The 19,753-nt window shown below is 38.8% G+C and overlaps 1 protein-coding gene across 3 annotated transcripts in view; it reads left to right on the top strand.

Moving 5' to 3' along the window:
- Positions 1-19,753, top strand: part of LOC128643047 (glutamate receptor ionotropic, NMDA 1-like) — a 382,985-nt gene that overhangs the window by 222,443 nt on the left and 140,789 nt on the right. For all 3 annotated transcript variants that reach the window (XM_053695973.1, XM_053695975.1, XM_053695972.1), the window contains 3 exons: positions 3,347-3,482; positions 3,756-3,883; positions 10,267-10,431. In XM_053695973.1, coding sequence (XP_053551948.1) covers positions 3,347-3,482; positions 3,756-3,883; positions 10,267-10,431 — 429 coding nt within the window. The remainder of the gene's footprint in view (positions 1-3,346; positions 3,483-3,755; positions 3,884-10,266; positions 10,432-19,753) is intronic.

Here is a 19,753-nt window from a genome sequence, read left to right as displayed (position 1 = left end):
CCTCCCAGGCAAACTTGTAATACCGGCGCTATGGGAGTCCCATTGAAAAAGGACTTTTTTAAAAGTGTGGTACTGACGTTGCGTGACAGGCTAAAAGGTGTGCTCTCCGTATTCAGTATTGCACCAGCAGCTTTTGTGAGCTGCTGGTGCAACGCTGCCCCCTGCAGATTCGCTGGCAGCAGGGAGGTGTCAATCACCTCCGAGTGGACAGGTTATGGAGCAGTGGTCTTTAGACCGCTGCTTCATAACTGCTGTTTCTGGCGAGCCGAAACACGGGCCTTCAAGCTCCATTCAGCGCTTGATAAATGGGCCCCTATATTTCAATATCATAACATTTATTGAACTGACTTACTTAAAATTTTCAGGGATTGTAAGGAACTATCAGTCCGTGGTAATCTATTTGCAAAATCTCCGCCACATTGAGTTGTCCCTTTGAAATTAAAGGGACAGTATTATTATTATTATTATTATCATTTATTTGTATAGTGCCGCAAAATTCTGTAGGGCTTGGTACAGAGATAGGGGTATACAATGACAAGGATTTGTGGTAAGATACAAAACGATAAAGTATTAACAAAATCTTGTTCAAGAGGTAGAGGGCCCTGCTCCAGAGAGATTACAGTCTACAGGTTGAGGGTGCAGAGACATAAGATTTGAGGTAGCGTGTCACATGGATTGTAGTTGCAGCAGTGAGTCAAGGTAGTTCAAGAATGATTTTGTTTAGGACGAAAAACAGACGAGAGATGGTAAGCCTCTCTGAATAGGTGCGTTTTCAAGGACTGTCTGAAGCTATACAAGGTTGTAGATAGTCTTATGGAGTTAGGTAGAGAGTTCCAGAAGACAGGAGCAACACATGAGAAGTTTTGGAGTCAGGAGTGGGATGTAGAGATAATACGAGTGCAGAGACGTAGGTCAGAGGTTGATCGAAGAGGACGGGTTGGCAATATTTGGAGATGAGAGAGGAAATATAGGGGCCGAATTATTATTGTGCTAGCGGACATGATCCGATATTGCTATATCGGATATCGATAAATTTATCATTGCACCAGCAGTTCTGGTGAACTACTAGTGCAATACCACCCCCTGCAGATTCACGACCAATCGGCCGCTAGCAGGGGGTATCAATCAACCCGATCGTATTGGAGCGGGTTGATTTCTGTCCGCCACCTCAGAACAGGTTATGGAGCAGCAGTCTTTAGACCGTTGCTTCATTACCTGTGTTTCTGGCGAGCCTGAAGGCTCGGCAGAAACACGGGGCATCAAGCTCCATACAGAGCTTGATAAATAGGCCACATAGTTGGGAGTGAGGCTGTTGAATTAGTATTTTTGTAGTTTTTTTGAATAAGGAAAGGACACATTTTGTAAATGTTGTATAGGTGGGAAAGTGGTCAGCAATAATCTAAACAGGGAGTTTGGTAGTGGGTGGAGGAGCAGGAGGACATAGAATGGAGTTAAAGGTTGAGAGCAGCATTCTGGGGTTGGATGCATGAGATATCACAAGGGAGGAGAAATAGGCTTTTTTGGCCAGGCTGAGGGCAGAATTGTCTGACTTAATGGGACATTCCGGTCAAAATGTAAATGCACCTACAGTAGATGAATGACATCTTTGAATAGAAACATATTTGCTATATAAATGTATTGGTAAAAATGCTTCTAGTAAAAGTTATGACTGTTTTAGTGTTAACATTTATCTCCGCAAGTGCAGGTTATACATAGCTAGATACTCTCAGTGCAGCAGCATTTTAAATACTGCAGCTGCTCAGAGTGCCAGTGGGGCTTGTACCATATCAGTAATTAACCAATTTAATCATTACCAGATGGTATAAGTACGTTAGGCTCTTTGAGCAAGTGCTGTGTTTAAAATGCGGGAGCACATTGCATATTTAAATACACTTTTGAAACAGCTATAACTTTTATTAGAAGCATTTTTGCTAATACAGGTATATTACACAATTGCTTCTATTCAAAACTGAAATGTATCCATGTGGATTCCAATTTTGGCTGGAATGTCCCTTTAAGGATGAATTTCTAATGCAGGATTTCTCAGCACAGGTGCAGGATTTCCTCCACTACCGTTCAACAGTCCATGAACATCGCTGAAGATATTGGGTCTGTTTGATGTGCGACGGTTGTTGTTGAGTGCATGACGTACGGCAAACGCTGCTGAATTATACTGACAGTAAAGTTAAAATGAAATGTTTATGGTTTCGTTGAGCGCATGCAATTTTAATTAACTCTCCAGTTTACTTTGATTATAATTTTCTTTGTTTTCTTCTGGTATCCTTTGTTGAAAAGCATCCCTAAGCTCAAGCGCAGCAGTGCACTACTGGAAGCTAGCTGCTGATTGGTGGATGCGAATGTATGCCTCTTGCATTGGCTCACCAGATGTGTTCGGCTAGCTCTAAGTAAATTATTGTTGCTCCTTCAGCAAAGGATACCAAGAGAGTGAAGCAAATGTGATAATATAAGTAAACTGGAGAGTTGTTTAAAATTGTATGTTCTATCTAAATCAGGAAAGAACAAAAACATTTTCATGTCCCTTTAAAGGGATATTATAGTCCAAAAATGATATGGTCTAATTTGTTAGAGAACATAATTTTAGCACTAATGATCCTGCAATGCTATGAGTTTATCTCTGCAAAGTACTGAGAGCTCCTAGTCCCAAGCGGGTATGGCCTCTGAGCAGTGGTAGACCGACAGCTGGATCAGATGACCACTATTCGACGGTCTTAATATGGATAAGATAGATAGATAAATTGATAGATAATATAGATAGTATTTTTTAAGAATAAATATAGAAATAAGGGACTTAATATGGCTGAAAATTCCTAGTCTGTGATTTTTACAAATAAAAAAATCCCTTTAAAAGGAATGATCATTTTAAATCAACCATAACAACTTTGGATTATAGGTTATATTACATAAATATGCATATTGCTATGGCTGATATTTTTCCATCAAAGGTGACAAGCGTAGAAAAATGACCCACTGGTGCAAGAGCAAATTCAGCTTATGGACATGAAAATACATACATACAAGTATTAATAAGCCCTTAACTTTCTTTTCTTCACCTGGGACCAGGAGGCTTAGGGCTGGCCTCAATTGCATGGGGCAAATTTGTAGCAGTCCAGTGACGGATGTGCAGCTTGTGGGTGTGGCCAGATATTTCCTTGACAGTTTTAGGCTGTCCATGACATGTAAAGGAGAAGAAAGTGATGGGAGGAACAGCATTATGTAGAGGCCAAATTGGGACTCTTGCAAAATACAGGACAGTTGGAAGCTGTGATGAACATGCCTGCCCTCAAGTGTATGTTTCTATATTTATCTCAGATTCTTTTATTCACAGATAGTTACTATTCACCAGGAGCCATTCGTGTATGTAAGGCCAGCACTTCCAGAAGGTATTTGTAAAGAAGAAGTTACGATCAACGGAGATCCTATAAAGAAGGTTATTTGTAATGGACCCAATGAAACCATACCAGGTAATCATAATATCTTCTGGTTTATATTCTATAAATACCTAAAAGTTATTGACATGTTCCTTAGGGTACAGTTCTAAATAATACATGAACCTTTTTATTTTACTTATTCCCCCAAACAAATGTACCTCCAGATCTCTGCTCAGATGTTGTTCTATGAATCCCCCAATAGTTCAATAAAATAACGTTTTTGCGTTATTCTGTATTCTATTTTATTTTGCTATGTTTCCCGCGCTCTGCTTTGCTTCTATAACACACAACATTTTGTTTCATCAGGGCGCCCAACTGTTCCGCAGTGCTGCTATGGTTTCTGCATTGATTTATTGATTAAACTTGCCAGGGAAATGCATTTTACTTACGAGGTTCATTTAGTGGCTGATGGTAAATTTGGTACTCAGGAACGGGTGAGTAATATAAGATTTATTTTTTAACATTCTCACAGCCAAAATGGTCTATATTTATATTTAAAGGGATAGGGAACCCACAATTTTTCTTTCATGATTCAAATCATGGGGTTTTAAGCAACTTTCTAATTTACTCCTATTATCAATTTTCTTCATTCTCTTGATATCTTTATTTGAAAAAGCAGGAATGTAACCTTACGAGCTGGTCCATCTTTGGTTCAGCACCTAGGTAGCGCGTGCTGATTGGTCGCTAAATGTACCCACCAATCAGCAAGCGCTATCCAGGGTACTGATCTAAAAATGGGCCGGCTCATAAGCTTACATTCCTGCTTTTTCAATGAAAGATACCAAGAGAACGAAGATACATTGATAATAGGAGTCAATTAGAAAGATGCTTAAAATCACATGCTCTCTCTAAAAAAAATTTGGGTTCAGTGTCTCTTTAAGCTAGACTCAGTATTTTACAGCCTTCACTAATAATTATGTGCTCATCCTGCAACACCATAAGACATTTTATTGGATGAAAAATCTGATTGGTTTGTCCAATCCTTTGTAATGTTTTCTTCCTTTTATTGCTGAGCAGTTGTCAAGGCAGAATAATGATTTTTGAGACGTTACTACTATATTAAACTGATTAGTTTGGGGAGTACCTTAGAATACTTTCTTCCCTTTGTTGCTAAATAGTCTTAAGTGATGAATATTTTTGCAAAGTTACTCTGATTCATCAGGAAACCTTAAAGTTAAAATACAAGTAAAAAAAAAAGGAAAAGAAAATAATTATGTTTTAGAGCAGTTTTAATTGTACTCTTGCTTGCATATAGCTATATATTTAACCCCTGCCAGGGGCTTAAACACATAGTTAAAGTCTGAGCAACATACTACTGGGAGGTAACTAAACACATCTGGTGAGCCAATGACAAAAGGCCTTAGTGTGTACCCACCAATCAGCAGCTAGCTCCAGTAGTGTATTGCTGCTCCTGAGCCTACCAATATATGCTTTTCTACAAAGAATGCAAAGAGAACAAAGTACATTTGATAATAGAAGTCAGTTGAAAATTCTGTTAAAAGTAAATGATCTACCTGACCCATGAAAGTTTAATTTTGACTTTCCTGTCCTAAAAATGATGTATGATGTATGTATGTTCAGAATTACTTAAAGTGAATGTCAATTTTGATGCTAAAGTGCCCAGTTTTTAAAAATTCAATTAAAATCAGGGGCACTTTAATTCATCAAAATGTACATTTCACTCCTGTTGTGAAGAAATACTTACCTTTTAAACTTGACAGCAGCTCCAGCTTACTCCGGTCGTCGCAAGCCATTTCTGATGTCAGAAATGATGGATAGGTCATCCTCCAATCATGGCTTCCCCCCCCGGGGGAATCAGTATCTGATTCAACGACGTGATTGGAGGAAGCCGGATTCCTCATTTTAGACCCAGGAAGAGGCTTTGCAACGACCGGAGGAAGCTTGAGCTGCTGTTAAGATTAAAAGCTAAGTTTTTTTTCACAACAGGAGTGAAATGTAAATTTTGATGAATTAAAGTGCCCCTGTTTTTAATCAAATTTTTAAAAACCGGGCACTTTAGCATCAAAGTTGACATTCACTTTAAGGTTGCTGGATCACTTCCAGAACTTATAGCCCTCTCTCACCAAATGATTCACTTTGAACATGTATTGAACCTCAAAACTCCTGTAGAAAGCAGATTTTCCAAAGAAATGAACAGAGTTTCTGTAAAGGGTTTTGCACTGATCACGTGGTTTAGCATGGCAGCCCCCGACTCTGCTAAAACTCTCCATCCGAAGCAAATACAAGTCCACAAACTTTTTCTCTATTTTCTTATATTTACTTTTAGTTTAAAAAAAAAAAAGAAAGTAAATATGGTCACATTTGAAAGAACACTTCAGACTTGCGTTTGTTATGCCCACACTGCTCTGGGCAACCTTAACATTTGTGGGGCCTTGGGGAAGATAAATTTGTGGGGCCCCACAGCCCAGCTCCCATATTCGCCTCCTGCTGTATGGCCCACCTCTTTCCCAAAATTCAGTGTTACCTATATAAAGCATAACACTATATATTAAACCTTCTGATACCATAAACTCTTCTTCATAAATTAAATACAGGATGTGCCTTGCACCTTCTCATACCTTTATGACAATGCGGGGGCCCCCAAAGCCTGAGGACCTTGACACGTGCCCCTCTGGCACTGCCCAAAGGGCAGGCTTGCTTATTGTACACCAAAATATATACACACATTTTTTAAATTGTAGATATACATTTTTAAAATTCTATTCCTGTTCATACTCCTTTATAGATATCTTAAAATAAGAAGTCTAAAGTGTACAGATATAGGGGTAGATTTATCATAGTGCGAACAGACACGATGTAGCGTATTATTATTATTATTATTCTTTATTTATAAAGCGCCAACAGATTCTGCAGCGCTGTTCATAGGTAACAAAGATAAAAGGACAGTACAATATGAGACACCAGACAAAATTTAACAAACAAATACAGGAGAAATTGGGAGCCCTGTTCCCGTGGGAACTTACAATCTAAATGGGTAGGAGGGTGAGAAACAGGAGGTGGGGACTGCAAAGGTGGGAATGATGTTAGTGTGAAGTTAGATGAGGGCAACTATTAGGCAAGTGGAATTCATTAGTTACTGATTTGGTTATAGGCTTCCCTGAACAAGAAGGTCTTTAGGGAGCGTTTAAAGGACGAGAGGTTGGGGGAAAGTCTGACAGCACGAGGAAGTGCGTTCCAGAGGGTTGGTGCCGCACGAGAGAAGTCCTGTAGTCTAGCATGAGAGGAGGTGATGGTAGAAGAGGCAAGGAGTAGATCGTTGTTGGATCTTAGGGGACGGGCTGGCACATCGATAAATGCAGACAGCATACGCTGTCGGCATTTATCATTGCACCAGCAGTTCTTGTGAACTGCTGGTGCAATGCCGCCCCCTGCAGCAATCAACTTGATCGTATACGATCGGGCGGGTTGCTGTCACCCGCTAGCAGCGGGTGTCAATCAACCCGATCATATTCGATCGGGTTGATTTCTGTCCGCGGCCTCAGAGCAGGCGGACAAGTTATGGAGCAGTGGCCTAAAGACTTCTGTTTCCTGAAGGCTCGCGCGGAAACGGGCATCAAGCTCCATACGGAGCTTGATAAATCAGCCCCATTGTGTTGACTTCTCATCCAGACATTCACTTATATCTTAGCAGTGGTATATTTAGGTCTTTTGTTGCCCTAAGTACTAATAAATGTTCTAACATTGATCCCCCACTCCCAACAGATATAAAATAAGACAAATATGAGCTACACCAAAAGTCTAAGGAGGTCATGCAACCAGGGATCAAAACTTGTAAAAGCAATTGGTAAATAAAACATTTGGAGAGTGTAGGCGTGAGGAAGAACAACCCCTTAAAATGTGTTGTGCCTCCCCCAATCCTGCTGCTCTAGGCCCAGGACTTGTTGACCTGGGTCAACATACACACCTGCCCCCTAGTGTGAATGCTCAACATGTATCTATCAGGTCTTCTGATAGAGCCCACAAACATGTGCAAGTGCTTTCTTTAAAGGGGCAGTAAACACTTTGAGATTGTAATATAAAATGCTTAAAGGGACATAATACTCATATGCTAAATCACTTGGAAGAGATGTAGCTTAACTGTAAATAGCTGGCAAGAAAATATCACATGAAAGTCTCAATGTAAAAAAAAAGAAGATATTTTACCTCAAAAGTTCTTCAGCTTACAAGAAGAAGCGCTCTGTAAACAGTTACCCTTCAGCTACTGTTGGTTGGATGTTGAAGAAAAAAAAACAGCCCATCAGCTTCATCAATACTGATGTCAGACTTTGCTTTACTGTGATTTCATGGGATTTCGCTGAAATCTTGTGAGATTTCATAGTAAACGTCCTTAAACTAAACAGAGAAATAACGTGACTGTGCTGCACAAGCCAGATGCTCAGTGCCTTGCAATTCCTGGGACTAGAATCCTGATTGGCTGCTTAAATACCCTTTGGGATGTTGCTACTGAAGAATTGTTGTGGCAGATATCTTCCTTTTTTACATAGAGATGTTCAGGTGACAACCGCTGCTTACAGCAAACCTAAAGGCTCGCGCGGAAGCAGCTGCATCCGCATCATAATAAATCTATCCCAGACTCAAGTCCAGATTTGCGGATTCAAATAAGGAAATTAGTGGGTGAAGTGTGACCATTGAAAAATAATTGCAGTATGCAAGGGGGTAGATTTATTATATGTCCGCCCGACATCGCTAAATGCCGACAGTATACACTGTCTGCATTTACCATTGCACAAGCATTTCTAGTGAAATGCTTGTGCAATGCTGCCCCCTGCAGATATGCGGCGCTAGCAGGGGGTGTCAATCTTTCGGATCGTATCCGATCAGGATGATTGCTTTCCGCCACCTCAGAGATGGCAGATGAGTTATGACCGCTGCTTCTTAAAGGGACACTGAACCCAAATTTTTTCTTTCGTAATTCAGATTGCGCATGACATTTTAAGCAACTTTCTAATTTACTCCTATTATCAAATTGTCTTCATTCTCTTGGTATCTTTATTTGAAATGCAAGAATGTAAGTTTAGATGCCGGCCCATTTTTGGTGAACAACCTAGGTTGTCCTTGCTGATTGGTGGATAAAGTCATCCACCAATAAAAAAGTGCTGTCCAGAGTTCTGAAACCCAAAACAAGTTTAGATGCCTTCTTTTTCAAATAAAGATAGGAAGAGAACAAAGAAAAATTAATAACAGGAGTAAATTAGAAAGTTGCTTAAAATTGCATGCTCTATCTGAATCACGAAAGAAAAAATTTTGGGTTCAGTGTCCCTTTAACTTTTGTTTCCGGCGGGCCTTAAGGCATCAGCAGCTTAGTAAATGGGCCCCAAGGTGTCAATCTGTTCTAATATTGTTCAGTCTTTGTTGATATGTTAATCTATTGAAAGACTGCAAAAAATACAATTACAAGGTGTTTACCGTCCCTTCATTTTTTTATTTTTTTTTCGCTGTAGTGCTATTTTTATTTTTTTATTATAGTGGCCTTGTTATCAATTAGTGAGGTATTCGCTAGCCAATTGTATTTCCTTTCCAGTTATGCAATGCTCACAAACCTTCATCAAACCATTATTTTCTAACCTTTCATTCTAATTACCGGCGTGACCTCTCCCAAATCCATGATGCAATAAAAAAGTAAACAATGAAAGCATATACAGTAATACTAAAGTTTTAAATACATTTTATCATATTTCAGAAACGTATCTATAGAGATAATGTTTCCCTATTGATTTTGACTTTAAAGTGGAGATAAAAAATCTTGAGTTTTTTTAGGCGAGTCATATTTACTAAAGTCTTTATCCAGGAACTTATCTGTTCATATGGACAACTCCCAAATCTTATCAGCAGAAAGACACAAGAAAAAAACTTAAAGGGACAGTCTACACCAAAAATTTTCTTATTTAAAAAGATAGCGAATGCCTTTATTTCCCTTTCCTCGTTTTTGCATAACCGACACAGTTATATTAATATACTTTTTACCTCTGTGATTACCTTGTATCTAAGCCTCTGCAGACAGCCTCCTTATCTAAGTGCTTTTGACAGGCATGCAGTGTAGTCAATCATTAAAGACTCCTACATAACTTCACGGGAGTGAGCACAATTTTATCTATATGACACACATGAACTAACACTGTCTAACTGTGAAACTTTCAAAATGCGGTTTTCAACGATTTAGAAATCAGTTTGAGCCTAGCTAGGTTTAGCTTTTCAAAAATACCACCAAGGGAACAAAGCAAATTTGATGATAAAGTAAATTGGAAAGTTGTTTAAAATTGCATGCCCTATCTGTATCATGAAAGTTTAGTTTTGACTTTACTGTTCCTTTAACATTCTTTTACAGTGAAAAAAAAACCACAGCTTACATTGTTGATTAATAAAAAAAATAAAAAAAGTTTTGTTGATAATGAGAAATGCTTCTCTCTGCAATAGAATATTGAATTTATATGTCGATGCTAATTTGTTAATAAAGATTTTCTGTTTTACGTTTCTGAACGTTTGTGCAGAATGTTTATTTTTGAGCAATACTCTTTGTTATCTTTTGTTTGCTCTTTGCTTTATGATTGATCATACAAACACTTCTCTGCATTAGCAGCAGGATTACAATGTTATCGTACCTGAATATCTATTTATAATATGGAAGTTTGAACCAGATGTTCTTCGTGTTTTACATTCTCATTTAATCAGCTTATAATAAGCTCATGAAAGCATTCTGCTTTTTATTATGGAAAATCTCTGACAGCCAAGGAGCATGTACAACAGCTTTAGAGGAAGAAAAGAAAGATAAATAATCCTATAATTTTGCTGTTTTCAGGTCAATAACAGCAACAAGAAGGAGTGGAATGGAATGATGGGAGAATTGCTGAGTGGTCAGGCAGATATGATTGTTGCTCCTCTCACTATCAACAATGAACGAGCACAATATATAGAGTTCTCCAAGCCATTTAAATACCAGGGACTCACAATCCTAGTAAAAAAGGTAAAACAAATAAATAAAATGCTCTATAAGATTTGTTTTACTAAATTGGCTAGAATCATAGATGCTCATGAAGTAGCAATGGGACCTCGTTCTAAAGGTGAGATTATTTTCATTAAGCGTTGCATCACCTATCTTTCTGAACATATTGTTGCTGCCATTAAAGGGACATTAAACGATTTGAGATGGTAATATAAAATGATAAATTGTATTTAATAAAACAACTCTGCAATATACTTTCATTATTTATTTTGTCCTCTTTGCCTGTAATTCCATTCTGAAATTGTGAGCTTTTCAGTTCCTGTTAGAAATGGAAGTGCAGAACACTGTTAAATCCAGCACACCCATTGGCTGCACACTCTAATGACCTATGTATAACTGTCCCTAATTGGCCACAGCAGAGAAGGTAACACAAGTTTACAACATGGCAGCTCCCAGTGTTTTATAGACACTAAAACTTTACACTTATTTTGTCACTTTTTAAACAACTAATGAAACTTTAAAAAATACATCTACATGTTAGTCATGGACTAATCTTTTCTTTGAATGCATCATTCTATCTAGCATGTATTTAGTGTTTAATGTCCCTTTAAAGGGATATTAAAAACTAAATAAATGTCATGCTCCTCCCTCTAATTATAGGTCTCGCCATTTTGATACCTAGCTCATACTGCAAGTATCTGAGAGTTGATGCAAATGTGCAGCAATGGAATTCAGTAAAAACTAGATATAAACATGGTGACACCCATGACTCGAGGGAAGGGAAGAATAACCTCAGTATGATGCTTATAATATCTCTTGAACATCTATAGTTGTGTTACGTGCCAATACATGGTGTCTCACGCATGAAAAGAGAACTTATTGCTAAGCACTTAAACGAATTACAACCACATCAACTTCAGTAAACAGTAAGGGCTAGGGGGGGTAGTTATCAAGCCGTCTACTTTTCTGGCTTCGCCGGCCCAATACGTCCGCCTAAGCTCGCCTACCTTCGCCGCCGCGGACCTTGAATACGTTCGCCTAAGTTATCAAATAAAGCTGTCAAAAAGCCGCGGGGCGATGAGCAGCGGACTGTGACAGTTATCACTCATCCGATCTCGCTGCCCTTCGGCTTTTTCCCAGCTTTATTGCTAGCCTGTCACTAAGCACTCACACTAAACTACACTGTTCTACCCCCTATACCGGCGCCCCCGGAGCCCCCCGCAACTAAATAAAGTTACTAACCCCTAAACCGCCGCTCCTAGACCCCGCCGCAACTCTTATAAATGTATTAACCCCTAAACCGCCGCTCCCGGACACCGCTGCCACCTACATTATACCTAGTAACCCCTATCCTGCCCCCCCTATACCGTCGCCCTCTATTATAAAATTATTAACCCCTATCCTGCTGATCCCGCACCTCTCCGCAACTAAATAAATAGTTTAACCCCTAAACAGCCGCTCCATGAACCCGCCGCAACCTATATTAAACCTATTAACCCCTATCCTGCCCCCCCTACACCGTCGCCACCTATAATAAATTTATTAACCCCTAATCTGCCCCCCCTACACCGTCGCCACCTATAATAAATTTATTAACCCCTATCCTGCCCCCCACTACGCCGCCGCCGCCACTGTAATAAAATGATTAACCCCTAAACCTAAGTCTAACCCTAACCCTAACGCCCCCCTAACTTAAATATTAATTAAATAAATCTAAATAAATTAACTCTTATTAACTAAATGAATCCTATTTAAAACTAAATACTTACCTTTAAAATAAACCCTAATATAGCTACAATATAAATAATAATTATATTGTAGCTATCTTAGGATTTATATTTATTTTACAGGTAACTTTCAATTTATTTTAACCATGTACAATAACTATTAAATAGTTATTAACTATTTAATAGCTTACCTAGCTAAAATAAAGAGAAATGTACCTGTGAAATAAATCCTAACCTAAGTTACAATTACACCTAACACTACACTATACTTTAATAAATTATTCCTATTTAAAACTAAATACTTACCTGTAAAATAAACCCTAAGATAGCTACAATGTAATTAATAATTATATTATAGCTATCTTAGGATTTATATTTATTTTACAGGTAACTTTGTATTTATTTTAGCTAGTTAGAATAGTTATTAAATAGTTATTAACTATTTAATAACTACCTAGCTAAAAGAAATACAAAATTACCTGTAAAATAAATCCTAACCTAAGTTACAATTAAACCTAATACTACACTATCATTAAATTAACTAAATAAACTACCTACAAATAACTACAATTAAATACAATTACATAAACTAACTAAAGTACAAAAAATAAAAAATTAAGTTACAAACATGTTAAAAATATTACAACAATTTTAAGCTACTTACACCTAATCTAAGCCCCCTAATAAAATAACAAACCCCCCCAAAATAAAAAAAATCCCTACCCTATTCTAAATTAAATAAATTTCAAAGATCTTTTACCTTACCAGCCCTTAAAAGGGCCATTTGTGGGGGCATGCCCCAAAAAGTTCAGCTCTTTTGCCTGTAAAAGAAAAATACAACCCCCCCCCCAACATTAAAACCCACCACCCACATACCCCTAATCTAACCCAAACCCCCCTTACAAAAACCTAACACTAATCCCCTGAAGATCATCCTACCTTGAGCCGTCTTCACTCAGCCGAGCAGCGATGGAACTGAAGAGGACATCCGGAGCGGAAGAAGTTAATCCTCCAAGCGGCGCTGAAGAAATCTTCCATCCGATGAAGTCATCATCCAGGCGGCGCTGAAGAAGTCTTCGATCCGGCCGATGTCATCTTCAAAGAGGCGCTGAAGAGGTCTTCTATCCGGGCGAAGTCATCTTCCAAGCCGGGTCTTGAATCTTCCTTCCGCCGACGCGGAACCACCTTCTTCACCGACGGACTACGACGAATGACGGCTCCTTTAAGGGACGTCATCCAAGATGGCGTCCCCTCAATTCCGATTGGCTGATAGGATTCTATAAGCCAATCGGAATTAAGGTAGGAAAATCTGATTGGCTGATGGAATCAGCCAATCAGATTCAAGTTCAATCCGATTGGCTGATCCAATCAGCCAATCAGATTGAGCTTGCATTCTATTGGCTGATCGGAACAGCCAATAGAATGCGAGCTCAATCTGATTGGCTGATTCCATCAGCCAATCAGATTTTTCCTACCTTAATTCCGAATGGCTGATAGAATCCTATCAGCCAATCGGAATTGAGGGGACGCCATCTTGGATGACGTCCCTTAAAGGAGCCGTCATTCGTCGTAGTCCGTCGGTGAAGAAGGTGGTTCCGCGTCGGCGGAAGGAAGATTCAAGACCCGGCTTGGAAGATGACTTCGCCCGGATAGAAGACCTCTTCAGCGCCGCCTGGATGATGACTTCATCGGATGGAAGATTTCTTCAGCGCCGCTTGGAGGATTAACTTCTTCCACTCCGGATGTCCTCTTCAGTTCCATCGGTGGCTCGGCTGAGTGAAGACGATTCAAGGTAGGATGATCTTCAGGGGATTAGTGTTAGGTTTTTGTAAGGGGGGTTTGGGTTAGATTAGGGGTATGTGGGTGGTGGGTTTTAATGTTGGGGGGGGGGTTGTATTTTTCTTTTACAGGCAAAAGAGCTGAACTTTTTGGGGCATGCCCCCACAAATGGCCCTTTTAAGGGCTGGTAAGGTAAAAGAGCTTTGAAATTTATTTAATTTAGAATAGGGTAGGGATTTTTTTTATTTTGGGGGGGTTGTTATTTTATTAGGGGGCTTAGATTAGGTGTAAGTAGCTTAAAATTGTTGTAATATTTTTAACATGTTTGTAACTTACTTTTTTATTTTTTGTAACTTAGCTTTTTTTATTTTTTGTACTTTAGTTAGTTTATGTAATTGTATTTAATTGTAGTTATTTGTAGGTAGTTTATTTAGTTAATTTAATGATAGTGTAGTATTAGGTTTAATTGTAACTTAGGTTAGGATTTATTTTACAGGTAATTTTGTATTTCTTTTAGCTAGGTAGTTATTAAATAGTTAATAACTATTTAATAACTATTCTAACTAGCTAAAATAAATACAAAGTTACCTGTAAAATAAATATAAATCCTAAGATAGCTATAATATAATTATTAATTACATTGTAGCTATCTTAGGGTTTATTTTACAGGTAAGTATTTAGTTTTAAATAGGAATAATTTATTAAAGTATAGTGTAGTGTTAGGTGTAATTGTAACTTAGGTTAGGATTTATTTCACAGGTACATTTCTCTTTATTTTAGCTAGGTAAGCTATTAAATAGTTAATAACTATTTAATAGTTATTGTACATGGTTAAAATAAATTGAGTTACCTGTAAAATAAATATAAATCCTAAGATAGCTAGAATATAATTATTATTTATATTGTAGCTATATTAGGGTTTATTTTAAAGGTAAGTATTTAGTTTTAAATAGGATTCATTTAGTTAATAAGAGTTAATTTATTTAGATTTATTTAATTAATATTTAAGTTAGGGGGGCGTTAGGGTTAGGGTTAGACTTAGGTTTAGGGGTTAATAATTTTATTACAGTGGCGGCGGCGTAGTGGGGGGCAGGATAGGGGTTAATAAATTTATTATAGGTGGCGACGGTGTAGGGGGGGCAGATTAGGGGTTAATAAATTTATTATAGGTGGCGACGGTGTAGGGGGGGCAGGATAGGGGTTAATACATTTAATATAGGTTGAGGCGGGTTCAGGGAGCGGCGGTTTAGGGGTTAATACATTTATTATAGTTGCGGTGGGCTCCGGGAGCGGCGGTTTAGGGGTTAATATGTATAGAGTAGCTTGCGGTGGGCTCCGGGAGCAGCGGTTTAGGGGTTAATATGTATAGAGTAGCTTGCGGTGGGCTCCGGGAGCGGCGGTTTAGGGGGTAATAACTTTATTTAGTTGCGGCGGTGTAGGGGGGGTCAGATTAGTGGTGTTTAGACTCGGGGTACATGTTAGGGTGTTAGGTGCAGACAGCTCCCATAGAAATCAATGGGATGTCTGTCAGCAGCGAACTTGTACTTTCGCTATGGTCAGACTCCCATTGATTCCTATGGGATCCGCCGCCTCCAGGGGTGGCGGATTGAAAACCAGGTACGCTGGGCCGTAAAAGTGCCGAGCGTACCTGCTAGTTTTATGATAGCTAGCAAAAGTAGTGAGAATGTGCCGCACTTGTGTGCGGAACATCTGGAGTGATGTAAGAATCGATCTGTGTCGGACTGAGTCCGGCGGATCGATGCTTACGTCACAAAATTCTACTTTTGCCGGTCTCGAGCCTTTGATAACTAAGGCGAATCAGCCTCGCCACAAATACGCTGCGGAATTCCAGCGTATTTGAGGTTGACGGCTTGATAACTACCCCCCTAGGTGACAAGTGTAGCGCAAAATATCGCTTTCGCAAATGATATTTGCGTTCCAACTAGTAATACCAGCGCATGCAAGAGTGCGCTGGTATTACAAGTTGAGCGCTTCCATAGGCTCCAATGAGAGCCTTGTTCTCATGACGTGAGACACAGCATGATAACTAGTGCAGCGAAGTGGGTAAGTCACGCAACAATGGCAGGAAATTGTAAATATATATGTATATGACAATATACTTATATATTTATATGCTATGTGTATATACACATATTAACACATAAATATATATGTATATAAGCATATACATATATATTTACTGGGAACACACATTTCCCATAGACTGTTATGTAAAGGCACTTATCAGTGCCGGTATTTTTTTCTAACACCCCACGCCCGCCAACTTTAAACCCTCATAACTGTTTTTTGCTGTTATTTTATTAAAAATAAAGATGCTACTATCTTTATTTTTTTATTAAGTATATTACTGTTGATTTTGGGGGCATTTGGTGGATATTTATAAAATGAACCAGCGATCTGATCTCTAGTTAATTTTATAAGCGCCTATTGCTACCGCGAGCTTGTGATAGCAATAGCCAGACACTTTTTGTGTAATTGTTAGACTCTATTGCCCCACTGAAATATATTGTTTTGAGGTTGTGTCCTGCTATATTTTAAAACTGATGAGGTTGTTTCCTTATTTTTTTGAGAATCATTCTTCTAAAAAGTTTTCTTTCGTGTATATGTTAGAAATGATTGTTTTGTAGTTGTCTTTTAATTTATTTATTTTTAAGCTTTTAACAGCATTTTTGTGATGCCAGAATTTTTCTCAGTTGAACTTGGTGCACGTGTCGAGAAGTGAACGGTTAAGAGATATAAATGACTACATTGATAATAATATATAATCCTAATATATATAATGGAGCTGAATTCCAAACAAGGGGAAAATACAAATCTCTTTAAATTGTGCAATATTTGAGCAGTCATTTCTCCACAATTGAATGATTAGGGGGCACTGTTGTGTTGCAGTTGGCGTCATGACAGGAGGGGCAGGATTGGAATTCATTGGGCTGGGAGAGGTAGGCCATGGGCAAGGCTGGGTGGAGCTGGGAATCTTGTATAAAGGGGTGGTGGGAAAATCAAGTGCCAATCCCAGTTGGGAGGCACATGGGGAGACCAACTATTATGTTTGGCAGGCAGTACCCATCCGGGCCATCCTAGCCACACCACTGTTTTCGAGTAGAGATCCTGCAGTGCATTGTTTTTCCACAAGATATTACTTACACAAACCATTTTCATTAATTGTGTTACTCTGTTTAACCCATGTAAAGGGGTTAAACACATAGTTCAAGTTGTGCTTATGTTACCACTCCAGATGAGGATACAGGAAGATACAAAACCCAAAGGGCCAGATTAGAAGTGACGCGCTATTTAGCGATTTTGCTAATGGAGTTTAACAGAGCTTCACAGGTTGCCACTGGAGTCCTCTTCCACTCCTCCATGACGACATCACAGAGCTAGTGGATGTTAGAGACCTTGCGCTCCCCCACCTTCCGTTTGAGGATGCCCCACAAATGCTCAATAGGGTTTAGGTCTACAGACATGCTTGGCCAGCCCATTGCCTTTACCCTCAGCTTCTTTAGCAAGGCAGTGGTTGTCTTGGAGGTGTGTTTGGGTTCATTATCATGTTGGAATACTGCCATGCGGCCCAGTCTCCGAAGGAAGGGGATCATGGTCTGCTTCAGTATGTCACAGTACATGTTGGCATTCATGGTTACCTCAATGAACTGTAGCTCCCCAGTGCCAGCAGCACTCATGCAGGCCCAGACATGACACTGCCACCACCATGCTTGACTGTAGGCAAGACACACTTGTCTTTGTACTCCTCTGCTGGTTGCCGCCACACATGCTTGACACCACTTGAACCAAATAAGTTTATCTTGGTCTCATCGGACCACAGGACATGGTTCCAGTAATCCATGTCCTTAGTCTGCTTGCCTTAAGCAAAATGTTTCTGGGTTTTCTTGTGCATCATCTTTAGAAGAGGCTTCCTTCTGGGAAGACAGCGATGCAGACCAATTTGATGCAGTGTGCGGCATATGGTCTGAGCATGTGCACTCAACTTCTATGGTCGACCAAGACAAGGCCTGTTCTGAGTGGAACCTGTCTTGTAAAACCGCTGTATGGTCTTGCCCACTGTGCTGCAGCTCAGTTTCAGGGTCTTGGCAATCTTCTTATAGCCTAGGCCATCTTTATGTAAAGCAAAAATTCTTTTTTTTCAGATCCTCAGAGATTTCTTTGCCATGAGGTGCTATGTTGAACTTCCAGTGACCAGTGTGAGAGCAATAACACCAAATTTAACACACCTGCTCCCCATTCACACCTGAAACCTTGTAACACTAACAAGTCACAAAGGGAAAATGGCTAATTGGGCCCAATTTGGACATATCCACTTAGGGGTGTACTCACTTTTGTTGCCAACAGTTTAGACATTAATGGCTGTGTGTTGAGTTATTTTGAGGGGACAACAAATGTACACTGTTCTACAGGCTGTACACTCACTACTTTACATTGTAGCAAAGTGTTGTTTCTTCAGTGTTGTCACATGAAAAGATATAATAAAATATTTACAAAAATGTGAGGGGTGTACTCACTTTGTGAGATGCTGTATATTTATGTTTTTCACATACAGGAAAATGTTATTTTTAGTTTACTTAAAAATATATATATATCTATTCATATAGATATATAGGTTTAGATATTTTTTACATTAACATCAGATTTTATTTATATAAATGTAAAATATGCATAATGCACTTTGGGTTGCACGCTTTAGGGCTAATGTGGCGTCGTATTAGTGCAAAAGATGAATAGGTTATCTTAAGTTGCATTATGTAAATATTAAATATAAAATATTGGAAACATATTATTAAAAAGTATCAAGTTACTGTAAAATATACATTCTATGGATTTTTTTGAATATTTGACATCTATAATAATTATTTAGTTATTAATATTTTCACTATTTTATATTTAATAAATACATAAAACACCTTGATATAACTCATATTGGGTAAGTGTACAAGAAGAATTGGTGTTCTCGAATTTGCTTACATAAGTTTAACATGAGTACAATAATTCTTGATATGACATTGCGGCAAAAAGCAGAACTTAAACTTACTGGTAAATGTCTTTCTTTTGGGATGAGGAGAGTTCATAGGTGTCCATAACATGGATATATTTCCTGTCACTTTAATCCCTCTCACCTCCTTTCCCCACTCAGCTTACGTATAGCCAATCAGAGGAGGGAGACAGAAAAGGTAGGGAAGACAGAAAGCAGGGTTAAAAGGTACAAATAAGAACTATCTCTCATCTAGTAAAACTGCAGGTGGGTCCTATGGACTCTCCTTATCCTGAAAGAAAGAAATTTATCGGTAAGTATAAATTCTGCTTTCTTTCATAAGATGAGGAGAGTCCATAGGTGTCCATAACATGTGGTATACAATACCCAAGCTGAGAGTCCATGTTAAGGACGGATGGGACAAAATGATGGCAGTTCTGAAGGACTTTCCTGAAAAAAAGGAAAAATCTAAAAAAAAGAAACCATTTAGAAAAGTATGAAGAGAAGACCAAGTTGCTGCCTTGCAAATCTGTTCCAAGGAGGCAACATTTTTGAAGGCCCAAGTAGTAGATACAGATCTAATAGAATAAGCAGTTACTCTTTTTGAAGGCGGTTTTTCCGCAACCAAGTAAGCCTTACGAATAGTCTGTTTTAGCAATGATGCCAAGGCCACCGCTGTAGTCTTCTGACACTTTCTGGGACCTGAAAAGTGGACAAACAAGCTAGGTCTTTAGTAGCTTGAAGATTTAATTTTCATGCTCTGACTACATCCAAATTGTGAAAATAGGCGTTCCTTTGGGCTAGAAGGATTTGGTCACAGAGAAGGAACAACAAT

Source organism: Bombina bombina, chromosome 12 (assembly GCF_027579735.1).
Source record: "Bombina bombina isolate aBomBom1 chromosome 12, aBomBom1.pri, whole genome shotgun sequence".
Lineage (NCBI taxonomy): Eukaryota > Metazoa > Chordata > Amphibia > Anura > Bombinatoridae > Bombina > Bombina bombina.
This window is presented reverse-complemented; position numbering and strand designations above follow the sequence as displayed.